The 20,071-nt window shown below is 52.5% G+C and overlaps 1 protein-coding gene across 2 annotated transcripts; it reads left to right on the plus strand.

Moving 5' to 3' along the window:
- The first annotated feature begins 654 nt into the window (after positions 1-654).
- On the plus strand, positions 655-19,398 carry SFT2D2 (SFT2 domain containing 2). Of its 2 annotated transcripts, XM_042975907.1 has the most exons (8): positions 659-857; positions 3,746-3,832; positions 4,074-4,159; positions 7,898-7,979; positions 9,220-9,255; positions 9,340-9,398; positions 11,193-11,222; positions 13,844-19,398. In XM_042975907.1, exons 1-8 carry the CDS (start codon positions 795-797, stop codon positions 13,881-13,883), a joined length of 483 nt encoding a protein of 160 aa, XP_042831841.1. In that variant the 5' UTR covers positions 659-794; the 3' UTR covers positions 13,884-19,398. The 2 variants fall into 2 exon arrangements, with proteins under 2 accessions (XP_042831842.1, XP_042831841.1); XM_042975908.1 differs by lacking the exon at positions 9,220-9,255 and having other exon boundaries at positions 655-857.
- The last annotated feature ends 673 nt before the right edge of the window (positions 19,399-20,071 follow it).

Genomic DNA, 20,071 nt, shown 5'->3' on the forward strand with positions numbered 1-20,071 from the left:
GATCACCGAGTAATATTCCATTCTATACAGACATGCCACATCGTCTTTATCCATTCATCCAGACTGGCATCTGGAACTTTACCCACTTGGAGAGCAGAACTGCGTATTTCTTCATTGGCATAGAAATTCAATAAATGTTTTTTGGAGTGAATGACCGACCAACTAAAAGAATGAATCAGCAGCCCCGGGAAGACAGGGGAGCGAAAGGTACGTTTAAGACGCTCGTGGAGAATGTTCCTCGGACATTACCAAACTACCCGCCTAATTGCAGAACTAGTAAAATTGGCTCCGTTGCAAAGTCCAACATTCGGCTTTCCTCCCCCTTCCCGTCACACAGCCAACTCCAAGTGCTTCCTTCCCTCCTCTTCCCGGCAGGAGAGGAGGGGGGTCTCTAAAGGTCCTTGAAGGCAGGGATGGTGTCGGTCCAGTTCTGCATCTGTGTGTCAAACATCTGGCATTGTGCACCGTATGCTGTAGGTGCTCAATCAACGCGGAAGGAACGAGGGCCGCGAGGGCGGCGGGTTGGAGTCGGCTGGCTTCGCGGGGCGACGCCCGGTCGCAGAGCCAGGCTGGGCGGCCCTTAACCCCCGAGCGGCCCGCCCCCTACCCCCGGCCGCAGCCCCCGCCCCAAAAGCCTCGGGGCGCCTGCGCGGGCGGCCGCCAGGTGGGCAGGTACCTGGGCGGGGCGCGCCGTGGTTGGCGGGCGGCGGCGGCGGGCCCGGCACCCGGAAGAGCCGCCGACTCGAGCGCAACAGGCGGCCGAGCGGGGCTGCGCGGCGCCGACCGGGCCCGGGATGGACAAGCTGAAGAAGGTGCTCAGCGGCCAGGACACCGAGGACCGGGGCGGCCTGGCCGAGGTGAGCGCGCCCGCTGCGGGCCAGCGGGAACCTTTCCAGGCTTTCCTGGAAAGCAGCGCCGCCCGAGTGCGTCCTGCCCCCGGTCGGCCGGGCGCGGGTCCAGCGCCCCCCCCCGCCCCTGCGCCGCCACAGGTGCCGGGCGCTCTGCTCCGGGCGGTCGGCCTGTGCGGTGCGCTGGGGCCCGGCGCCCCCTGAGCGTTCCCCGCCCCGCAGGCCCGCTCGGGAGGGCGGCGCCGGAGCAGAACCGCGGGAACGCCCGCGGGGGCAGGCGCCGTCTCGGGGTTCCCCACCCGCTCGCCCCCCAGCCCCGCCGGCCTCCCCGGGCTCCGGGGCCGGGCCAGGCGGGAGGGCGTGCGGGCCCCCGAGAGCCAGGCGGAGGGAGCCGGCGTCGGGGAGGTCGCCTGGGCTCGGCGACGGTCCCGCAGCCTCCCCTGCCCGCTGCCCCCGCGCGGCGGCCCTTAGTTGTGCGCCTGACCCTCCTCCCCCCCCCCCCCCCGCCTTTGGTCACCTCTGGTTGTTGTGGCCCGTCTCCACCGCCGAACCGTGTTGTGTCTCTGGGCCCCCAGTCTGCATACAGACGCTGCAGGCGCCCGGGACCTCGTGAGGCTGCCTGCGTGTTCGCGGGACCGTTCCCGTGGGATGGTCCCGTCCAGCTGCGGTCTGCGCAGCCGCACAGAATGTTCGTTTCCTATTTCGAGCGCTTTTTCGCTCTTGTTTTCCTTTGTGGAAGGCCAAGTAACATTTTACGTTTTTGGTGTGTATTCCGCGGGCCTCGGTTTCCCCAGCCGGAAAGTTCTAGTTCTGTACATGTGAAACTAGGTGATTAATAAAAACTCCTCCGCAGTGCCTAATCACGAAAAGCTACCCGACGAGTTTTTTAATTGATGTCTCACCTTCATAAATACACCTTCAACCTTTAGTTTCAGAGGGCTTCTTTCTAAAAGTATAGGTCTTAGGTTTTCCATCAAGGATTCCAGGGAGGAGGAAGGAAGGAGTGGTACCTTTGAAAGCACAGGAATGATCAGTATTCCTTTCTCACCTTCTGGTTACCAGCCGGGTTTCCTCCAACAATTGTTAGCTTTTCTTTCTTTTGGCAAGAGCCTTTCTTTTCCCAATCCCGGAGTCAAAGAGACCTTTGTTCTAACTGCCAGACAGCTTGTGAGCAGATTGCCTGCAAATTCTATCCAGGTGCCTTTTTGTTAAAATGTTTTTCTTCCCTTATTTTGAGAGAGGGAGAGAAAGCCCTGGCATGCAGGCTCGCAAGCAGGGGAGGGGCAGAGAGAGAGGGAGAGAGAGAATCCCAAGCAGGCTCCACGCTGCCAGCACGGAGCCCGACGCGGGGCTCGAACTCACAAATGGTGAGGTCGTGCCATGAGCCGAGGTCAAGTGTCAGATGCTTAACTGACTGAGCCACCCAGCCTCCCCAGTAGGGTGACATTTGGATGGAAATTCAGCTTGAGAATGGAACCAACATGTCCCTTTCCTTTCTGAAGGAAGAAACCAGAACTGCTCGGAATGCTCCCCTTCTCCCAAATGGAAGTTAGGCCATTCTGTAGCGATGCCGGCCACACCTGGAAGAGCATCTGGTCCTTCTCTTCAAGCTTCTGGTTTGACAGGAAGTTGGGAGAGCAGGTTGAAAACAGGTTCCTGAGTTGGGAGCAGTCGCGGTTGAAGGAGTTGCCAATCTAGTGGCCCTTGCAGCTTCTGCCACCCCCTCCTTCCTCCATCAGCGGGTGGAAATGCTGCTGGCCGCTTCCCTCCCCCCCCCGTTGCTGGATGGAGACTCTGATGGCCACGCGAGGTGAACCTTGTGTGAATACGCTGGGGTGGTTGGGCAGGAGGCAGGACCTTTGGTCTGAGTGGCAGCTGCCTGTCCCCAGCTTGGAGCAGCGGTGGCCACTTTCATGGGGTGGACAGACTCAGAAGGCCTCTGGCGTGACTGCGTGGCTGTCCCCTTTGACATGGGGTGGGGGGCGATCCCTGGGGAGCCACCTGCAGGCTCCCCTGTTTTAGCAGAGTTGTTTTTGGCATCCTTTGAACCTGATCATGGTAGCAGAGAGTCAGAAGAGTAGGGCAGTCGTGAATTAACTGGGATTTGTCTCACCCTTGGGTGACTTGGCCGATGCCAGCACCCTGCGGCACACACCTGTGTGTGCCAGGAGTGAATACATTCAGCCGGGAGCCCGACACGGACGAGAGCCTCAGTCCTTCGAGGTCTCAGGTGCCGCTGGGAGCAGCTCCTGCCGAAGCTTGGCTGGTTGATGCAGGAGACGATGCCCAGCGGACCCAACTGCCTGAGCGCCTGTCCCTGTCTTGTCCCCGTTTCCTGGGCCCCTGCCTGGTGGAGTCCATGCCTTTCCAGTTGACCTCGTCCTGCCTGGGCGGCTCTAGGGTCTGCCGCCTTGCATCACTGGGCGGGAAATGGTTTGTGCCGCAGGCGGAGAGTTCCCACCTCTGCAGATGTTCATCCGGAGGGAGGCTCGGTGACTTCTCATGTGCTGCTGGAGAGGAGATTCATGGATGGATAACGAGCTGGAGTCCATGACTCCCGAGGGCTCTTGGAGCTCTGAGTGAGTCGGGTTCTTTGTTCCTGCCTTCCGCAGTACAGACTCACGCACTACCTCTAATTATGTGCTTCCTGGGCGCCTGGGGGGGCTCAGCTGGTTAAGCATCTGACTCTTGTTTTCTGCTCAGGTCATGATCTGGCAGTTTGTGGGTTCGAGCCCCACATCGGGCTCTGTGCCGGTAGAGCAGAGCCTTCTTGGGATGCTCTCTGTATCCCTCCCCTGCACTCTCTCTCTCATCAAAAAAAATAATTACATGCACCTTGGTTTTGGTGCTATAATATGCATATATGTGTATGTAATCAGTTTTTTTGAAAATTTCAGGTCGTCGAGGCATCTTCGTTAAGCTGGGGCACCAGAATAAAAGGCTTCATTGCGTGTTTTGCTGCAGGAATTGTCTGCTCACTGCTGGTGAGATGTCCCTCTCCTCGCTTGGTTTTTCTCCACCCCGGCCCTCCTTCCCTCTGTCGTCTTCCCTTTCTGTGCCCTGCCTTTTCTCTCTGGCGCTTCATGAGATGTGTGGATAAGAGACAGAGGTTGGGAGGTGCTGAGGAAGGCGGGGAGGAGCACGTGTTTCTCCGTGGGCTCTTGCTTGTGTGGCTGTGGCAGGAGGGGGTCCTTGTGTACAAACACCCTGTGCTTTATCTTCTAGGGAACTCTTCTGCTCTGGGTCCCCAGAAAGGGACTGTACCTCTTCGCGGTGTTTTACACCTTTGGTAACATCGCATCGATTGGAAGGTAACAGTTTTTTTGTTTCTCTTTCCTAATCTAAGCGTAGCCGGTCACGGGATGGGAAAATGGGTGTGGATTGTGCTCGAGGGAGGAGAAGGAGGATGCTTTCGTAGTTCTAAGGATTTGGTGGGAAAAGAGGTCGTTAAAATACATCACGTCCAAAAAAAAAATATATACATCACGCCCATAGAATACTTTGGTATCTTAGTTTATTTTTGGTTTTTTTGTTGTTGTTTTTGTATTTTAAATATAATTTATCGTCAAATTGGTTTCCGTACAGCACCCAGTGTGTTAGTTTATTTTTGAAGTCCCCTGGGATATAGTTACTGTTGTGATTTTGTGTCTGAGGGAACCGCGCACGGAGCCATTGAATGGTTTCTTCGGGGTTGACCGCACAGCCCTCTCGGCACCCTGGCCTGCTGCGGCCAGAGACTTGAGTGGTGATTTTACAAGGGCCCAGCGGGCCCGAGGCTGCAGATGGGCTGTATTACTATTCTGCCTGCTGAACACCATCTCGCACCTGGCTCTTGGCGCCTGAGGTCAGGGCAGCCCATTCTGCACGTTGCAGGTGCCCAGATACCCCAGGTCAAGTGCAGTTCACGCTTCAGCCACACCTTCGGGCTGACAGCAACAGTCCTGCTCTGAGCTGGGAGTGCGGGCCTGACTATATGGTCCTCCTGGAGCCTGAACTCCGTGACCTTTCCTCTCCCTCCTCCTTCCCCTGCGTCTCAGTGAATGGTCTCAGAGTCTCAGGTGTCCAAGCCGCGGCCCCCGTTATTACTCACCGTGGCTTGGTGCCGACCTCTTATTGGCTTCTTCTTGGTCTCCGTGGCTATTGTCCCTGACTGATCGACTCACATGCTCAGTGAGTAAGCCCTGATCACACCCTGGGCTGGGCTCTGAGCTCTCAAAGACAAGTGCGGATTGGGTCCTCCCGCAGTGGAGCTCACTGGCCAGCCAGGCGGACATGAGCTGGTAACATAATAGGGCATGGAGAAAGGGGGTGCTCAGGGAGGGGCAGCTGCCATCATCTGACCCAGGGAGCCAGGGAAGGCTTCTTGGACATGGTGACCCCTGTGCTGCTCTTAGCTCTGGCCCGCATCACTTCCCGTCTGAACTCCTACAGGATTCCTCTGCTGGCTTCTCTGCCTCCTTTATTGTCCCTCCCCAGGCCATTTTCCACAGAGCTGTAGAGCCATTCAGTGACCTCCCTGCCTAACTGTCTGTAGTGGTGCCTCATTTCCGGCACAGGTGTGTGCATGCAGGAGGGGCCCTTCGAGATGTGTCTTCACCTACTTCCACTCCCCAGCCAGGCTGACCTTCTTGTAATTTCCCCAGACTTCTTTGTGCCCATTCTGGGGCTAATTTCTCTGCCTGGAGTGCTGCCCTGTCTGTCTCTCCCTCTCTGTGCCCCACCCCCATCCTTTTGCTCGCTTGTCAAGACTTTGCTCAAAAGTCTCCCCTCCTTCGAAACTTCTTTCTCCTTGTGACCTCTCCCCACCCCAACCGGAATCAATGACCTCTTCTTTCATATGGGGTTCTGTGTACCCCAGGTATATTGACACGACAGTACGGATAGCATTTTATTACACTGGCTTGTTAAAAGTCTCTAAGCCACTTGACAAGGGCTGCCTCTGTCTTAACTGTCCGTCCCTAATTGTTCCCAGACCTAGTTTTGGTTTTAGCCAGAAATGTTAACCAAATGAGTGAGTCTTTGACTCTGTTTACCTTCTAAGAGCTTACTTTATGAAGGCCTAAGAGAGTAAAACGCTGGCTCGCCGAGGTGTCTAATCTCGTCTCTAAAGCTCTCTCACATACTAACTTTTGGAGGGTTTTGCTCTGGGCAGACAGCGTCGGCTGTAATGTAGTCTACAGATTGACCATAAATACAGGAAGGAGTGTGTTGTTAGTCCAGAACTATTTAGCAAACCCTAATGGGGTCAGCTCTTCACTGCCTATGGAAGTAGCAAAGGGAGCCGATGATTATTTCCGGGGTGTGGCTAGGAGTTTATGGCTTTGCCTATAATGTGTTATATTTTCGTAGGTATGCTGCACTTAATTTTGAATGCCAGCCTTGGCTCTCCTTGTTCAGTGTTGGCTAAAATACCTGACTTAAGAGTGAAACTATGTGGGGCGCCTGGGTGGCCCAGTCGGTCGAGCATCCGACTTTGGCTCAGGTCATGATCTCGCGGTTTGTGGGTTCGAGCCCCGCGTTGGGCTCTGTGCTGACAGCTAGCTCAGAGCCTGGAGCCTGTCTTCGGATTCTGTGTCTCCCTCTCCGTCCCTCCCGCTTTCCCTCTCTCTCAAAAATAAATAAAACATTAAAAAAAAAAAAAAGCACAGCTATGAATTCAGGTTGAAAGTTACTGGCAGTTTACAGAGACATAGACCTATGTTTTAAATTTGTTGTTTTACCATCACCCAGTAGCTAATGTCATCTGCCGGTTGGCTTGTTAAACACTGGTTAATACCAGTTACTCCCCAGGGTGACGCCACGTGGGGCATTTCTGCCAGGAACCCAGACACATGACAGATATGACCCTCAGGGGTTAGGCATGAGGGTCTGCGTGTGGTTCCTCTCACAGGCCATCTCTCAAGTTCCACTCCTCCTGAAAGCACACTAGGGATTTCTTTTGGAGCTTTGGATCCAATAGATGGGGGTTTGAATGCCAGCTCTTGAAGTTCCTAACTGTGAGATTGTGGATAAGTAAGTTAGCCTTTCTAAGCTTCGTTTTCTCATCTCTGAAAATAAGTGTTGTAACACCTAATTCACATAGTTGCTGAGGGATGGAATGAGGTCGGGGATGTCCTATCTGGCATCTAGCAAACATTGAACAAATAATAGATGATACCACCTGTAGAATTATTCTCTGCAGATTATGAAAGAAAATGAAAGGTGCTACTTTTTAACCTAAACAACCTCTACCTGTCAGATGTGGCTTTCGTTTTTTTTTTTTTTTTTTTTCTTTTTTCTTTTAGAGAGAGCAAGCAGGGGAGAGGGGCAGAGGGAGAGAGAAATAATATCTGAAGCAGGCTCCATGTTGAGTGCAGAGCCCGACCCAGGGCTCGATCTCCCAACCCTGAGATCATGACCTGAGCCCATATTAAGAGTCGGCCGCTCAACGGACTGAGCCACCGAGGCGTCCCTGTGGTTTTTCTTTTTAAAAGTACCCGAGTGTTTGGTTTGTTCATTTGTTTCCATGGGTAGGACGGTAAGGAGGCAAGGCAGCACCCCTTAGAGGGGTCCTCTGACCTGGTGGCTGCAACAGACCTCCATGCACTTACTGCCTGATGCACTGGGGTTGGGGTGGGGGGGAACCTGGATAGGTAACAGATCCTTCCACCGTTCAGTTTTGTCATCTGCCAAGTAAGTACAATGTTTTCCTGTCGTCAGCCCCACAGTTGGTGAAGGATTCCGTGACAGTGATGCACCCGAGGCCCTTAAGCACAGCACTTGGCATATAGTGAGAACTTTTCACATGATGGCATGTGAGAGACAGAGTGCAGCTGAGGGAGGGGCGGAGAGAGGTGTCAGCACAGAGCCCGACCCGGGGTTCGAACTCACGGACCGCGAGATCATGACCCGAGCTGAAGTCGGACGCTTAGCCGACCGAGCCCCCCAGGTGCCCCCACACGTCGGCTGCTCTGACTGCTGTGATTACCGCCAGTCACCTTGGGGGAGGGGATGGGGGGCAGCTTGGGGTTCCGTTCTGGGCTGAAGGCCTGTGTACGTTTCCCCCTTAGCACCGTCTTCCTCATGGGGCCCATGAAACAGCTGAAGCGAATGTTCGAGCCGACGCGCCTGATTGCGACTGTCATGGTGCTGGTAAGGTCTGCCTTTTAGCTGCGTTTGTCAAATGGCCGTTTTTATTTCCGCCGTATGGGATTTTTCTTGTCTTAAACCTAAAGACTGCTTTTCGTTTTCCTTTCGTCTTGACTTACTGCCTGATGCTGGTAGCCACCGTCACACAGGGAGAATTCGGTGTCTGATAATTACCCCCTTGCTGTTGCAGTTGGTGTTAGGGTCCTGCCGGCTCTGCACCCCAGAGGGATTGTGAAATTGGCCATACTGATGTGGTAGTAAGAGAGCTGGGACACCCTCCTGGGGACGGGGGAAGCCACGCACAGGCAGAGCTTAGCGGGAAGAACCTGGAAAGAGAGAGGGAGTGTGGGGGCGGGGGCAAGGGCAGAGAGAGAATCCCAAGCAGGCCCTGGGTTGTCAGCACAGAGACCCATGTGGGTTTCGATCTCGCGAATGATGAGATTGTGACCTGAGCGGTAATTAGGAAATCAAGAGTCAGACGTTTAACTGCCTGAGCTGCCCAGCGGCCCCATTCATCCGTTTTTCTGACACGGGTCTGCTTGTTGCTTGCTTTCTTTCTTTTTTAAAAAAAAAAAAAATTTTTTTTTAATGTTTATTTTTGAGACAGAGCGTGAACGGGGGAGGGTCAGAGAGAGGGAGACACAGAACCTGAAACAGGCTCCAGGCTCTGAGCTCGAACTCACGGACCACGAGATCACAACCTGAGCCGAAGTCGGACGCTTAACCGACTGAGCCACCCAGACTCCCCTTAAATTTTTTTTTAATGTTTATTTATTTTTGAGAGAGAGAGCGACAGCACAGCAGGGCAGGGGCAGAGAGAGAGGGAGACCCAGAATCCGAACCAGGCTCCAGGCTCCAGGCTCCAGGCTCTGAGCTGTCAGCACAGAGCCTGATGAGGGGCCTGAACTCACAGACCGCGAGATCACGACCTGAGCCGAAGTCGGACGCTCAACCGACTGAGCCACCCAGGTGCCCCAATTCAGTTCTTTTTAATCCACATCAGTTCTTACTGGCCGGTTTCGTTTCCTGGGGATTTTAACTCTTCTGCCAAATGTGGGTAACTCGCAAGCCTCCACGTGGGTCCAGTGCTTTGCAATGAAGGGTGCCTTCGGTTGCCATGATCATCACGGAATCGGGTCACTGCAGCGGGAGAAGCATCGTTAACGTTTGCCAACGGTGAAGTCTTAACAGTATTTTTCTCCGTGTTGTTGCTGTATTAATTCGTGTTTTCCCTCTCCTCTAGCTGTGTTTTACACTCACCCTGTGTTCTGCCTTCTGGGTGAGTGTGCATTTTAATTTCCCTTGCCCTTTCTGGTTTATGCCCCTCGTCACGCACTGTGCGGTAACCGTTGTTTTCTTTCAGTGGCATAACAAGGGGCTCGCTCTCATCTTCTGCATTTTGCAGTCCTTGGCCCTGACGTGGTAAGTGCTGTTTTACGTAGCCCCCTCCCACCTCCATCTCTGACTAGTGCAGCTGAAGGAGATTAAACTCCACGTGGTGTGGGTAGGAGGAGAGAAAGACAGACACTTTTCAACTTAAGGATTCTCCGTGGTGCGAGTGAAGTCAGGCCCCGGAGCCAACAGGTGACGTTAGTGGTCTTGGGTGGCCAGGGGAGGCCGATCGTTTGCCCGGTGCGGCATTTTTGTGCGGGGCTCACGGTTGATTTTGAGATGTGATAAATGTGACTCAGTCACTTATGTCCGGTCAGAGCAAGGACGATGAAGTGTTACAGGGGCTGGTAGGAGGAGGCTTGTGAGTCAGGGAGACATCGAAGGAAAGGAGAGCGGTACGGAAGTCGTGATGTTATGTTTGTGATGGAATGAATCATTCAGCGGAAGCACAAAGAGGGAATTGTCAGCAGGAGGTGAATGGTGAAACGGAAAGCCACGCGGCTGTGGGCGGTGGGACCAGCATGTGCACTGGAGGCCGGTTGGCAAGGCCGGGGTGCTGTCGCTCAAGAGCCACGCACGGTGATCGGGCGCTGGAGACCCCGTTATTGGGGGCCGGTGGTGGGGCTGCAGGTTCGGGCCCTTTCAGACGGGCCCAACATCGGAGGGAGAGGGTGGTGGAATCGATGGCTTCTGAGACGTTTCTGTAGTACTTCCGGAGTTTGTCAGGGGATGATTCATGCCTGCCTCAGCAGTTTCTATGGTGTGCTGATCCACTTGGGAAAGTAAGAGGGTTTGCTCTAGGGCAAAGGGGACAGGGCCGCAGAATGGCTGTGCCCCTGCTCGCCAGACCGCAAGCTGAGCACCCGTCCCTCCCTTTCGTGATTTTGGACTTCTGAATAAATAGACTTCCCAAATGCTTTTTGGGATTTGCTGTGTCCACAAGTGAACGAGCTTCCATGTACGGGGAGTATGAGAAGAACGATGGCCTGATTTTTAATGACACGTTCTGGGAGTAGGTGCCGAAAGGGTCAGGTTTCATGACTTATGTTTTATTGTGGTTTCTTCTGGGGGCCGAAACTGGTACCCACACGCACATGCCTTTCTGATAGACTGAATTCGAATCCAGTTTTCAGAGGCTCAGCATTCATATGGGCTCAGGCAGATGGCCATATCCCTGCCAGGACCGACGGTGTTGTGCTCTTTGCGGGCCGACCAACTCACTCCCTGCCTGACACACGGGCCTGGTCCGTTAGGGTTGTTGCCTCCTCCCTGCAGGGTCCTCCTCTCAGAAGGGGCTGAGCCAACTGGGCTCTCGAAGAATCATAGCATAGCTTGCTTATGTTTTTATCCGTTGAGCAGTTGGTCGTGGGTTTTTTTCTTTCTGTTCTCTTTTCTTTCAAGCTTAATAGCAACAGAGCAGAAAATTATCCCTGTCAGTTACACTCTGTCGAGGATTTGTAAATATTAGAGGACAAGTGATCAGGGTTTTATTTGGTACTGTTTCAGAATAGGGCTCTGTACCACCTGGATATGTGGGATCTGCTGGCTCGTTTGGTTACAGCAGTGACCTTGTGAGGCTGAGGGGACAGGGTTGCTTCCATGTGGGTCTTCTGCCCTTCTTCTCTGGCCACAGACGACCCTACCTCCCTCCCCACCTGAACGTGTGGCACAGCTCGCGTTCACGTGTGGGTGTGAGCGTGCGTGTGCGTGTGTGCGGCCTGCACGCTGGGGAGGGAGAGGGTCACAGCTCAGGGCCCGTTCCTCCCAGTGTGTGATCTTCCACTCCCTCCGTCTAATTTCCACTTGTGTTTGTTTTCGTTGCAGGTATAGCCTTTCCTTCATTCCATATGCAAGGTAAGACGGACTGTATTTCGGACCGTAACTTCCGTCCCTTGGGGCTGATGGTATGTTCGCGAAGGGCGTTTAGTTCAGAGCGCTTTCAGAGAGCACATATTACCTTCATTGAAATTCTTTGAGACAAACAGGTAAATGTCATATACCTGTTTTGTAGATTAGGAAGCCGAGGGTCCTCTCCACCCCGCTCCCCCATGTCTCAGGGACAACAGGCGCTGACCCAGGACCACCAGTTCCGGTGGCGTGAACATTCTCCTGTGATACAGAGTGTGTTTGTGCACACGATCACTCTTTGTAACTTGCAGCTTTGCGGAGATTTGCAAGGGGAATGTCACTTTAATATCACCGAGGAAGAGGGGGAGGCGTCTAAACTCATGCCCGTTTTCTCGCGGTGTCATTGAGAGTGTCTGAGAAGAGTTTACAGACGGAAAATAAGCAGGGCCAGTTCTCGGAGGACCAGGGTTTCCTAAGTAGCAGTGTGACCTTAGGCAACTTGCTGGACCCCTCTGGCCTTAGTGGACTCAGTGGATAAGCAGAGCGTTGGACCAGATCACCCCCCGCTTCCAGCTTCCACACCGCCTTCAATTGGCCCTTCAGCCATGGGCCTCTCAAAACTGTGATCTTTGCCTGACTCTGTTCTCCTGCAACCATTCGATCTCCACTCATCTCTGTCACCACCTGTCAACTAAAAAAAGAAGGTTTTTCCTTAACCGTGGAGAAGAAAAATCGCATGGGAGCGGGGAAGGAGGGAGAGCAGCCCTGCGTCTTCACGCATTCTGAGTGTGCTGTCGACAGGGATTTGAAGACGCCGGGGGGTGTCCGACGAGAGGTTCACAAGTCCATCAACGCAAGGGCAGCCCTGTGGCTCGGGAGCGGGTTCTAGGGGAATAACAGGAAGATTCAGCCTGCTGACCCAGCCGGTTCGGGGAGATGGGGGGCTGTCTTGGGAAACTAGGTTTTTGCATGAAATAAGCCTGAGCCTCCAGTGAGGTATTTATCAGCTTGCCAACAGGGTGAATGTGTCATCGTGCCCGGACCAGTAGCCTAGTTTGCAGGGCCTGGTGCGAAATGTAAATGTGGGCTCCTTGTTAAAAAAATGACGGAGGGGCACCTGGGTGGCACAGTCGGTTAAGTGTCCGACTTCAGCCAGGTCACGATCTCGCGGTCCGTGAGTTCGAGCCCCGCGTCGGGCTCTGGGCTGACAGCTCAGAGCCTGGAGCCTGTTTCCGATTCTGTGTCTCCCTCTCTCTCTGCCCCTCCCCCGTTCATGCTCTGTCTCTCTCTGTCCCCCAAAAAAAAAAAAAAAAAAAAAAAAAGTTGAAAAAAAAAATACTATTAAAAAAAAAAATGACGGAGGACTTCACGATGGCAACCACAGGGCATTAACCTAGGCGTGGAACCTTTGAAGTAGGCGGCCCGGTGCAACTCTACACGTCTCTTACCCATGAAGCTGGGCCTGCGTGGTGCCGTTCTTCAAGGGTTGCAGACTTGACCTGGATCGGCATTTCTGGAGCTTAGGCACAAGTGATGGACCGGATGATAGAAAGCTACTTGTAGCAGTGAATTTCGTGTGCTGACTAGTAGGGCAGGAATCACAGAGAGAGGCCCTGCGCTCCCACAGTGTTCCACAGAAATAGTGGTTATGTGGTGGAAAAGGCTTCTGTGGTCAGATACGTTTGGGTAGAGGTTAAGCAAAATTAGGTGGGCGTTCCGGGTCCTTGAATATGTTGTGTGTGTTGTCAGCTGCCATGAGGGATCTTACTTGGTTGTAAAACCCTTTCTTGTGCAGAGCATCTCCCAGGACTACAGGACAGAACATATCTTAAGAAGTGCAGCTCTAGAAATTATCTTTGTATTAAGACACAGCGCCCGCTCATGCAAATGCATGCACTTACCCCTGCCTGCCTCCGTGACTCCCAGTATCCTTGGTGTAGGGGCAGTGGAGAGCAGAGGGACTGGGGTGGGAGCCCTGGCACACAGCCGGGTTTGGTGGGGCTGGGACAGTAATTGGGTACCCACTCTTTCCTTCCACGCTGGACACTGAGTTCTGAGGAGTAAGTGCCTGGTGCAGGCCTAATACAGCAGGTTAATACACCCTCAGTCACTCCAGAGAGCCCCCTATGCTAGGGAGCTCCTGACAGCTGTCCCTTAGCAGGTTTCTGCTGCTTGCTTAGCACGAAGAAAGGCCCTGGTGACTATTTGATCTAATGTTTTCAGCGCGTAGAGTGATTCTGGTTGCTATTAAAACACACAGTCCTAAACTCTTGGTTTCTGATAATCTCTACTTTTTCCCCTGTCTTCTCCTTTGGTTATCATGAATGGCTATCAGTTATTAAATACCTACTCCGGTGTATTCGTTCCTGCGGCTGGTCTTTAGGGTGAGAGGGACACCCCCTGTTACAGATGAGGAATCTGAAACTCAGCAAGACAAATAACTTGCCCACAGTAACACTAATTTGGAGCTGAGGTTTGGTGCCAGGTAGATTGACCCCGTAGTGCAGGTGCTTTCTGCTCCGCTGGGTGCTACTCTGGGTACCCTGGAAATCTAAAGGAGGGGCTTTACCGCTTACGGGGCCTTTGGGGTGATGACCTCTCATTTATCTCTGTGCTTTTCCTCCTAGGGATGCTGTGAAGAAGTGTTTTGCTGTGTGTCTTGCATAACCCACGGTCCGTTTTTGCAAAGCTTTGGAAGAAGGCACCATGCCCGGAAGCTGGTGGACGGTTTTGTAAATACCTTCTAAACCTCTTGCAGACACGTGCCTTTTCTCTCGCAGCCGCGTGTTGCTTGTGAGCCGAACATTGGAGGGCTGCTTTTGGAGGCAGTGTTGGTTTCGCAGACCCAAACGTCTATAGCACGGTGTGAGAGATGGGTTCTGGATCTTAGGGAGTAGAATATTCCTCATGCACCTGTTTCCTCTTTGGATGGTGTTCCCCTGGAGTCTCGTAAATAAAAACCTCGTTAAGCAGCAGCAGATAAGCCTTGGGGAGCCAGTGATCCCCAGGGGACGACAGGCAGCGCCATCAGAGAAGGCAGGGGTGCGACAATAAGGGACAGAGTTTGGGGGTCAACGGGGACTTGGTAGACTTGCCCTCAGCGTGGAGACCATCCTCCCCGACCGCCGCCGCCTCACACAGTGTGGACGTGCTTCTGGTCTGGGGTCTGGGAACCAGTGGTTCTCTGCGGTGACCTCTGTATACAAACCCGTGGAAGGCCTGGCCATGGAGTGACCTGGAAAAGGAGCACTTTTTGGTGACACGTGTTGTTTTCAAATCTGAATGTGAGCCTTCTTGGTCTTCTGATTCCACACCTGACGATGATATTTCAGTGCACACTCTTTTTCTCTTGAGGTTTCCTTTCTCCCCCTTACCCCACCCCCCCAATCTTTCCTCATGACCTCTTAGAACTAGACTGGGGACAGAGCTGCGACAGAACACACACGGTTTGCTTTTGCACGAGAGCTGGCAGGAGGTGAAAACTCTCGCTGCTCCCTACTGTATTTTTTGTTTTTTTTTCCATTATTTATAAATGTCGCTTTTAAACTGATCCCATTTTCCATTCTGCCCTGGAATGGGGCCAGGGGTGAGTGGGTGGGAAGACAGAGCCCCACTGTGGGGCCCGCAGGAAGGAGGCACGCCTGCCCAGTGACCTTTAAACAAGTGCCAGTGTTTGCACTCGAGCCCCAGCCGCAGACACCGGGGCGGGACGCCGTGGACCGTCGGGTGGTTCCGTTGCTGGCCCCATCTACACACAGGGTGCATTGTCCCCTGGGCTTCGTCTGGTCCTCACGAGAGCCCGGTGACAAGGAGGTGATGGTTCTGTCACTGGGCAGTCCAGGAAAGCAGGCTCAGAGAGGTTAGCAGATTTCCCTAAAGTCACAGCCGGTGGCAGAACTGGGCCTGGAGCCTGGGTGCCCCAGCTCCAGTCTCCTCCACGACCCCGCGTTTCCCAGTGTGGCTCTGGAGGTGCCTCCTCTAACTGTTTTGCCTGTTCTGTTTTCACCAGCCAAGCCCGTGCCTTTTCCGGTCCCGTTCTCTTTACGTCACTGCACTGCCTCCTGCCCAGCCTCCCTTTGGGGAAGCTTCCTTCTGGATCCGTGGGATCTCCGTTGTTCCTTTGTGTGCCCTTTCAGCTCCTCCTTGCTGCCTGACCATCATAAATACCCTGCCTTGATGGCCAGAGTTCTTGGCATTGCAGGGCCTCTAAAGCAAGCCCACAAGTGAAGTGTCTTTGGGGTCGCCTTTCTGTTCTCTACCCAGGTCTGGCTAGTCCACTCGGGTTCTGGCTCCGGGACCTCCAAACCAGAGGCTGTGATGTCCACTCGTGGTCTCCTTGCTTGTGGCCAATTGCTAAATTCTTTCTCCTGTTGCAGCTGAGAAGCTGAGACCTCAGAGCTGCTAGCGTTTTCCTCCGAGCTGGGAGGTATGAGCTGGCCCGATAGGGCCAGAGTGAGGGAGCCGGTCTTACCCAGTCCTCTCTAGGCTGTGGAGGGCACCCTGTTTTATCCCGAGGTCCCTAACCTGCCTTCAGCCAGAAAGGGAAGTTATGTGCTACCTTCTGGCTTTTGTGGAGCTCTTGCACGTCTGAGGCGGCTCCAGGAGGTCGCTCAGATCTCAGAAGTGCTCTAGGAAGGGGCCCAGAAGAGGTCAGGAGTGTCCATTGTTCCCTCTCTTCGGAGCTGATGTGAGGCTAGCCTGTCTCTACGGGCTCCACCCAGCCTGGAGTAACTAAAAGGCTGATCCCTGTGACCCTTTTCAATGTCTGGACTGGACTTTGTGGGACACGAGGTCGAGACAGCCTTTGAGATGTCACCAGGGCTGTGTAGCTTGGTGGTGACGGATGTGGGCTTTAACGGCCAACGGGTCTGTGTGTGTTGTGACTCAGTCACATGCAGGTGTCAGGTTGAACAAGTTACTTGAGCTCCGTTCCTCACTTTGCTTATCTGTTTAGAAACAAAGGAGATAACAGTTCCCGCTGGATCATCGTAGTACATCAGTGAGCTGTGTATCAGGTGCTTAGCCCGGGGCCCAGGATAGGTACAGGATATCTCTGTGAAAGGAAGGTATTATTACTTAGTCCCAGAGATAACAGGTGACCTTTGAAGGGGACAGGATGAATGTCCCTGACGGCTAACTTATCTAAGAAAATATTTATCTAGCATTATGTCTAGCACAGTAGACGTGGCCATGCATTGTCTCCTGTAATATTCGCAGTGACTTTGCAGGCTCTTGGCCCTGTTTCCGGCACCGAAGAGAGGGAATAGCCTCAGGGCAGTGGTCCCTCCAGGTCTCACCAGTAGAGGGCGCGGGTTCTTGCGTTAAAACACCTGCTTTGCCCTAACGTGTGGCCTGCGATCGGTTGGCGCGCACACAGCTCCGTCTGGACAGTGTCGGCAGCTTTTGGATGATCCCGTCTTTCAGAATCTTCCAGACTCCTGCATTTCCCTTCTGCCACCTCCCCCTTTGGTTTTCCCTACTTGTTTCTGCCCACTGCACTGTGGGAGGAAGAAATCCATGTCAGATCCGCTGAAATCTGTAACCAGGCAACAGTTCTGGTTGTAAGCACCCTCGTTGGGGGTGGGGGGGTGAGTGGGAAATTAGAGTTCGGACCCCGTGGCCGGCAGGCTGGCGGCCGTCTTGGCTTCCCTGCCCGCTGTCCTGCCTGTTCACCGCTGGGGGAAGCAGAGGTCGTTGCATTTTTGGAACGAAGGGAACCATTGAGGTGACTTTTTTTTGCGCCTGGGAAGTATGCTCCCCAAGGGGGTGCCTCCAGCTGCATGGGAGCAGTGCCCCCAGTGCTCTTCCCTCTGCTCCCCAAGGCTGGACAGCCATCCCCCCACCCTCGGAGCCTGCCATTGGACCCCCTGCCACCCGTCTCACCACCTAGGAGGTTTCCCTTCTGCCCACCGACAGTGCTCACAGGCAGCTCTGGCTGCCAGATCGTGTGTGTGGCCGTGTCCCTCCCTGGCCACTGCTGCCCGGGCCTGGCTGGCTGTTCCCTGGGAAAGTGGGACACCGTCCCCACCTGGGCATTTCCACTGGGCTGCTGATCTCAGTGCTCAGAGCCTCTCTCCCTCGTTGTATGGGGACTTCGTGGGGTATCCCTCTGAGGGCCCCCTCCCTCCCACCCCAATCAGGGTGCGCTCAGGGAGCAGGAAATCAAACCGTGAGATGCATCTAAATCAATTACTTTGGATACTTCCATTAGAAAAAGTGATGAAGAAGTAAGGCACACCCTGGGAACAGGGTATGGGAGATAACTGGTTTGGCTGCTTCTGCTTTTGAGAGCTCCAGGAGCGTGACAGGTGACAGGTGTGGCCGTGTGTCCCTTGGGGGACTGAGTTAGGAAACTGAACTCAGCCCTCGGTTCCCGTGGCGGTGGGTTCCCTTTTCCATGGGGCAGCCCACACCAGGGCTGGCTGCCTGCCTCACCTCTTCCCTCCGACAACACCCAACCAGAGTCAGCTGCAGGGTTACAAATTAGTTACAAGTTTACAACCCGTCCTGGACCTCCTTTTCAGCAAATGAAATGCTCATTTTCATTTTCAGCCAATGAAGAAAACCCAAGTTTGTAGATTTTTGGCATAGTTTTCTTGATTTTTAAAATCTAAAAAATGTTTTGGGTGTTTTAAGATGTCCTGTAGTTTTTCTCAGATAACAGTTTATAAAAAGCTAACAGACCTACATCTGAAGTTAAATACAGATTTATATCTGAAACTCTTGATAGGATATTAACAAAAGAATGTAGGATGTTTGACTTTTTGGAAATTCTTATTGAAAAACTTGGGCGATTAAATCACGTGCCTTTAAATCACGTACCTTCTAAGTCACAGTTCATGAATTTTAGGAAATTCTGAGATCTGGAGCATTTTTAGTTGAGTAAAAAGTGTTTTGCGGTTTATTTGAGCCCAGTTCCTTCAGGATAGGCCGTGTAGTCCCGTCTGGGCTGTTTCCAGTTCTATCACAGGCCACACTTCGAGTCTCTGCTACACCAGGCTTTGTTCTTGGTTGCTCAGGGATTCGTTGTGCAGAAAGGCCTCACGAAGCTCGAAAACTCATGCTGGCAGGGATCTGACCCTAAAGCTTGTGGGCAGAGCCCGGTGAGGCAGACGGGAGCCGCGGGGCCCTTGTTTAATGCACACCGACCAAATACAATTCCATTCTTCCTAGCAGGAGCTGATAGGCTGATGATGGGCTGAGAAGTGCACAAAACATTTTCTGTGGACGGGATGAGCTGAAAGCAGGCAAGAGCGAGTTCACTAGACAGGTGATAGGTAGTCCTCTAGGACCAGATGCGGCTATTTGAAATGAAAAGTCAGTCCACAGCGTTGTCATAAACAGCTGATGCTGATGTGTGTATTTACCACAAGGTAACCAAAAAACCTTCGCGGACAAACATTCCCCGATTGAGGGGGCTGCCTGGCCTCAACATCCTTGTGAGGTATCCTTGAAGACCAAATAAAGATGTATGTGGGCAGAGTGTTGTCCTCTGTCTGTTGAACTTCCGTGCTGCAGCTAGTGAGCCTTTACTTGTAAGCACAAGTGAATCTTGGCATTTGTTGGACACCCTACACTTGATCTTAGCCAAAAGGCCGAGAAGCGATGGACACCCTAAAGGAGAAGTCTAGTTGACTTCCAGTTTCGTGGTCCTTCTGCTGTGAAGAGTGTTTGTTTTGCCTTTTTCAATGTTTGCTTGACTTTGCCACTTTGAACAAGGAAAGGAAAAATGTTAAATCCTCCCAGCTCTGATCTTTTGTGGCTTTTGTAAATTCTGATTGTGAAGTTGGGGATAAAGATGTTCAAAGCCTGTGGATAATTTACATGCCTTCAGAACATTGTGCCTGTTGTAATACCTTGAGCTTTTAAAACACTTTGTTAAAACATGAATCGATTTTTGCAATTGTATAGAGATACTCAACTAATTTTGAATGCTGCTGATTGCATAACTGAGTTTTTTAAATCCAAAAATATATTCTTGTCTGCTACTTTTCCTACCTTGAGATTCTGTTTCATAAAAGTGTTTCTTTTTTTGCTAATGCATCTCAAAGGGAAAGAATTTTGCGGACGATGAAGCTGTTTTTTCCCCCAAAACATTATAAAACTGTTGTTAATTTTTCTTCTCTTGCTTTTTGTTTCCTTCTCCAATAAATGATTGCATTATGGTCTTTAATAAATCTAATACTGTCTCATATTCATGTTTGTTTTCCCGGGAGTCACTAAGCCAAATGAAGGTTGTATGACTGCAAGATAAGACCCTGCCCTTATTTTGCGTTCGTAGTACGCAGCATATGCATTGTTAAGCACTTAAAGTTGTTTTTGAGCTAACCTGGTATGTAGTCGTCTTTCTCCAAAGACTTGGGGATAACATGGCTCTAAGTTTTGAAGAGTTTTGAAGGTAAGAAATGTCAAACGTTTTTGTTTTGTTGGAGTATTCCTACACACCTAGCTGGTTTAGTCACTGTCTAAACTAGTTTGTATCAAGTTGTTCATAATATTTCGCTCTTCTTTTAGTGTTCTAGGATTTGTAGCTATGGTTGTTCTCTCTTTGCCGATGGTACTGGTAATTTGTGTCTCCTTTATCTTGGTCAGTCGGGCTGAACATTTATGATTTTATTGATCATTTCAAAGACAAACTAGTTAAAAAGTTTTGAGCAGATATTAAAAAAAAACTTTTTTTTAATGTTTATTTTTTTTAGACAGAGCGTGAGCGGGGGGGGGGGGGGGGTGGGGGGCGGGCAGAGAGAGAGAGAGGGAGACACAGAATCCGAAGCAGGCTCCAGGCTTTGAGGTGTCAGCACAGAGCCCGACACGGGCCTCGAGCTCATGGGCCGTGAGATCATGACCTGAGCTGA

The sequence above is a fragment of the Panthera tigris genome, chromosome F3, assembly GCF_018350195.1.
Source record: "Panthera tigris isolate Pti1 chromosome F3, P.tigris_Pti1_mat1.1, whole genome shotgun sequence".
NCBI lineage: Eukaryota > Metazoa > Chordata > Mammalia > Carnivora > Felidae > Panthera > Panthera tigris.

Bases quoted from the DNA above. Each gene is read 5' to 3' on its own strand.
- SFT2D2 (XM_042975907.1), top strand. From the start codon at position 795: ATGGACAAGCTGAAGAAGGTGCTCAGCGGCCAGGACACCGAGGACCGG. The intron at 858-3,745 runs GTGAGCGCGCCC...TGAAAATTTCAG, and splicing joins ACCGGGGCGGCCTGGCCGAG to GTCGTCGAGGCATCTTCGTT. The intron at 3,833-4,073 runs GTGAGATGTCCC...TTTATCTTCTAG, and splicing joins GAATTGTCTGCTCACTGCTG to GGAACTCTTCTGCTCTGGGT.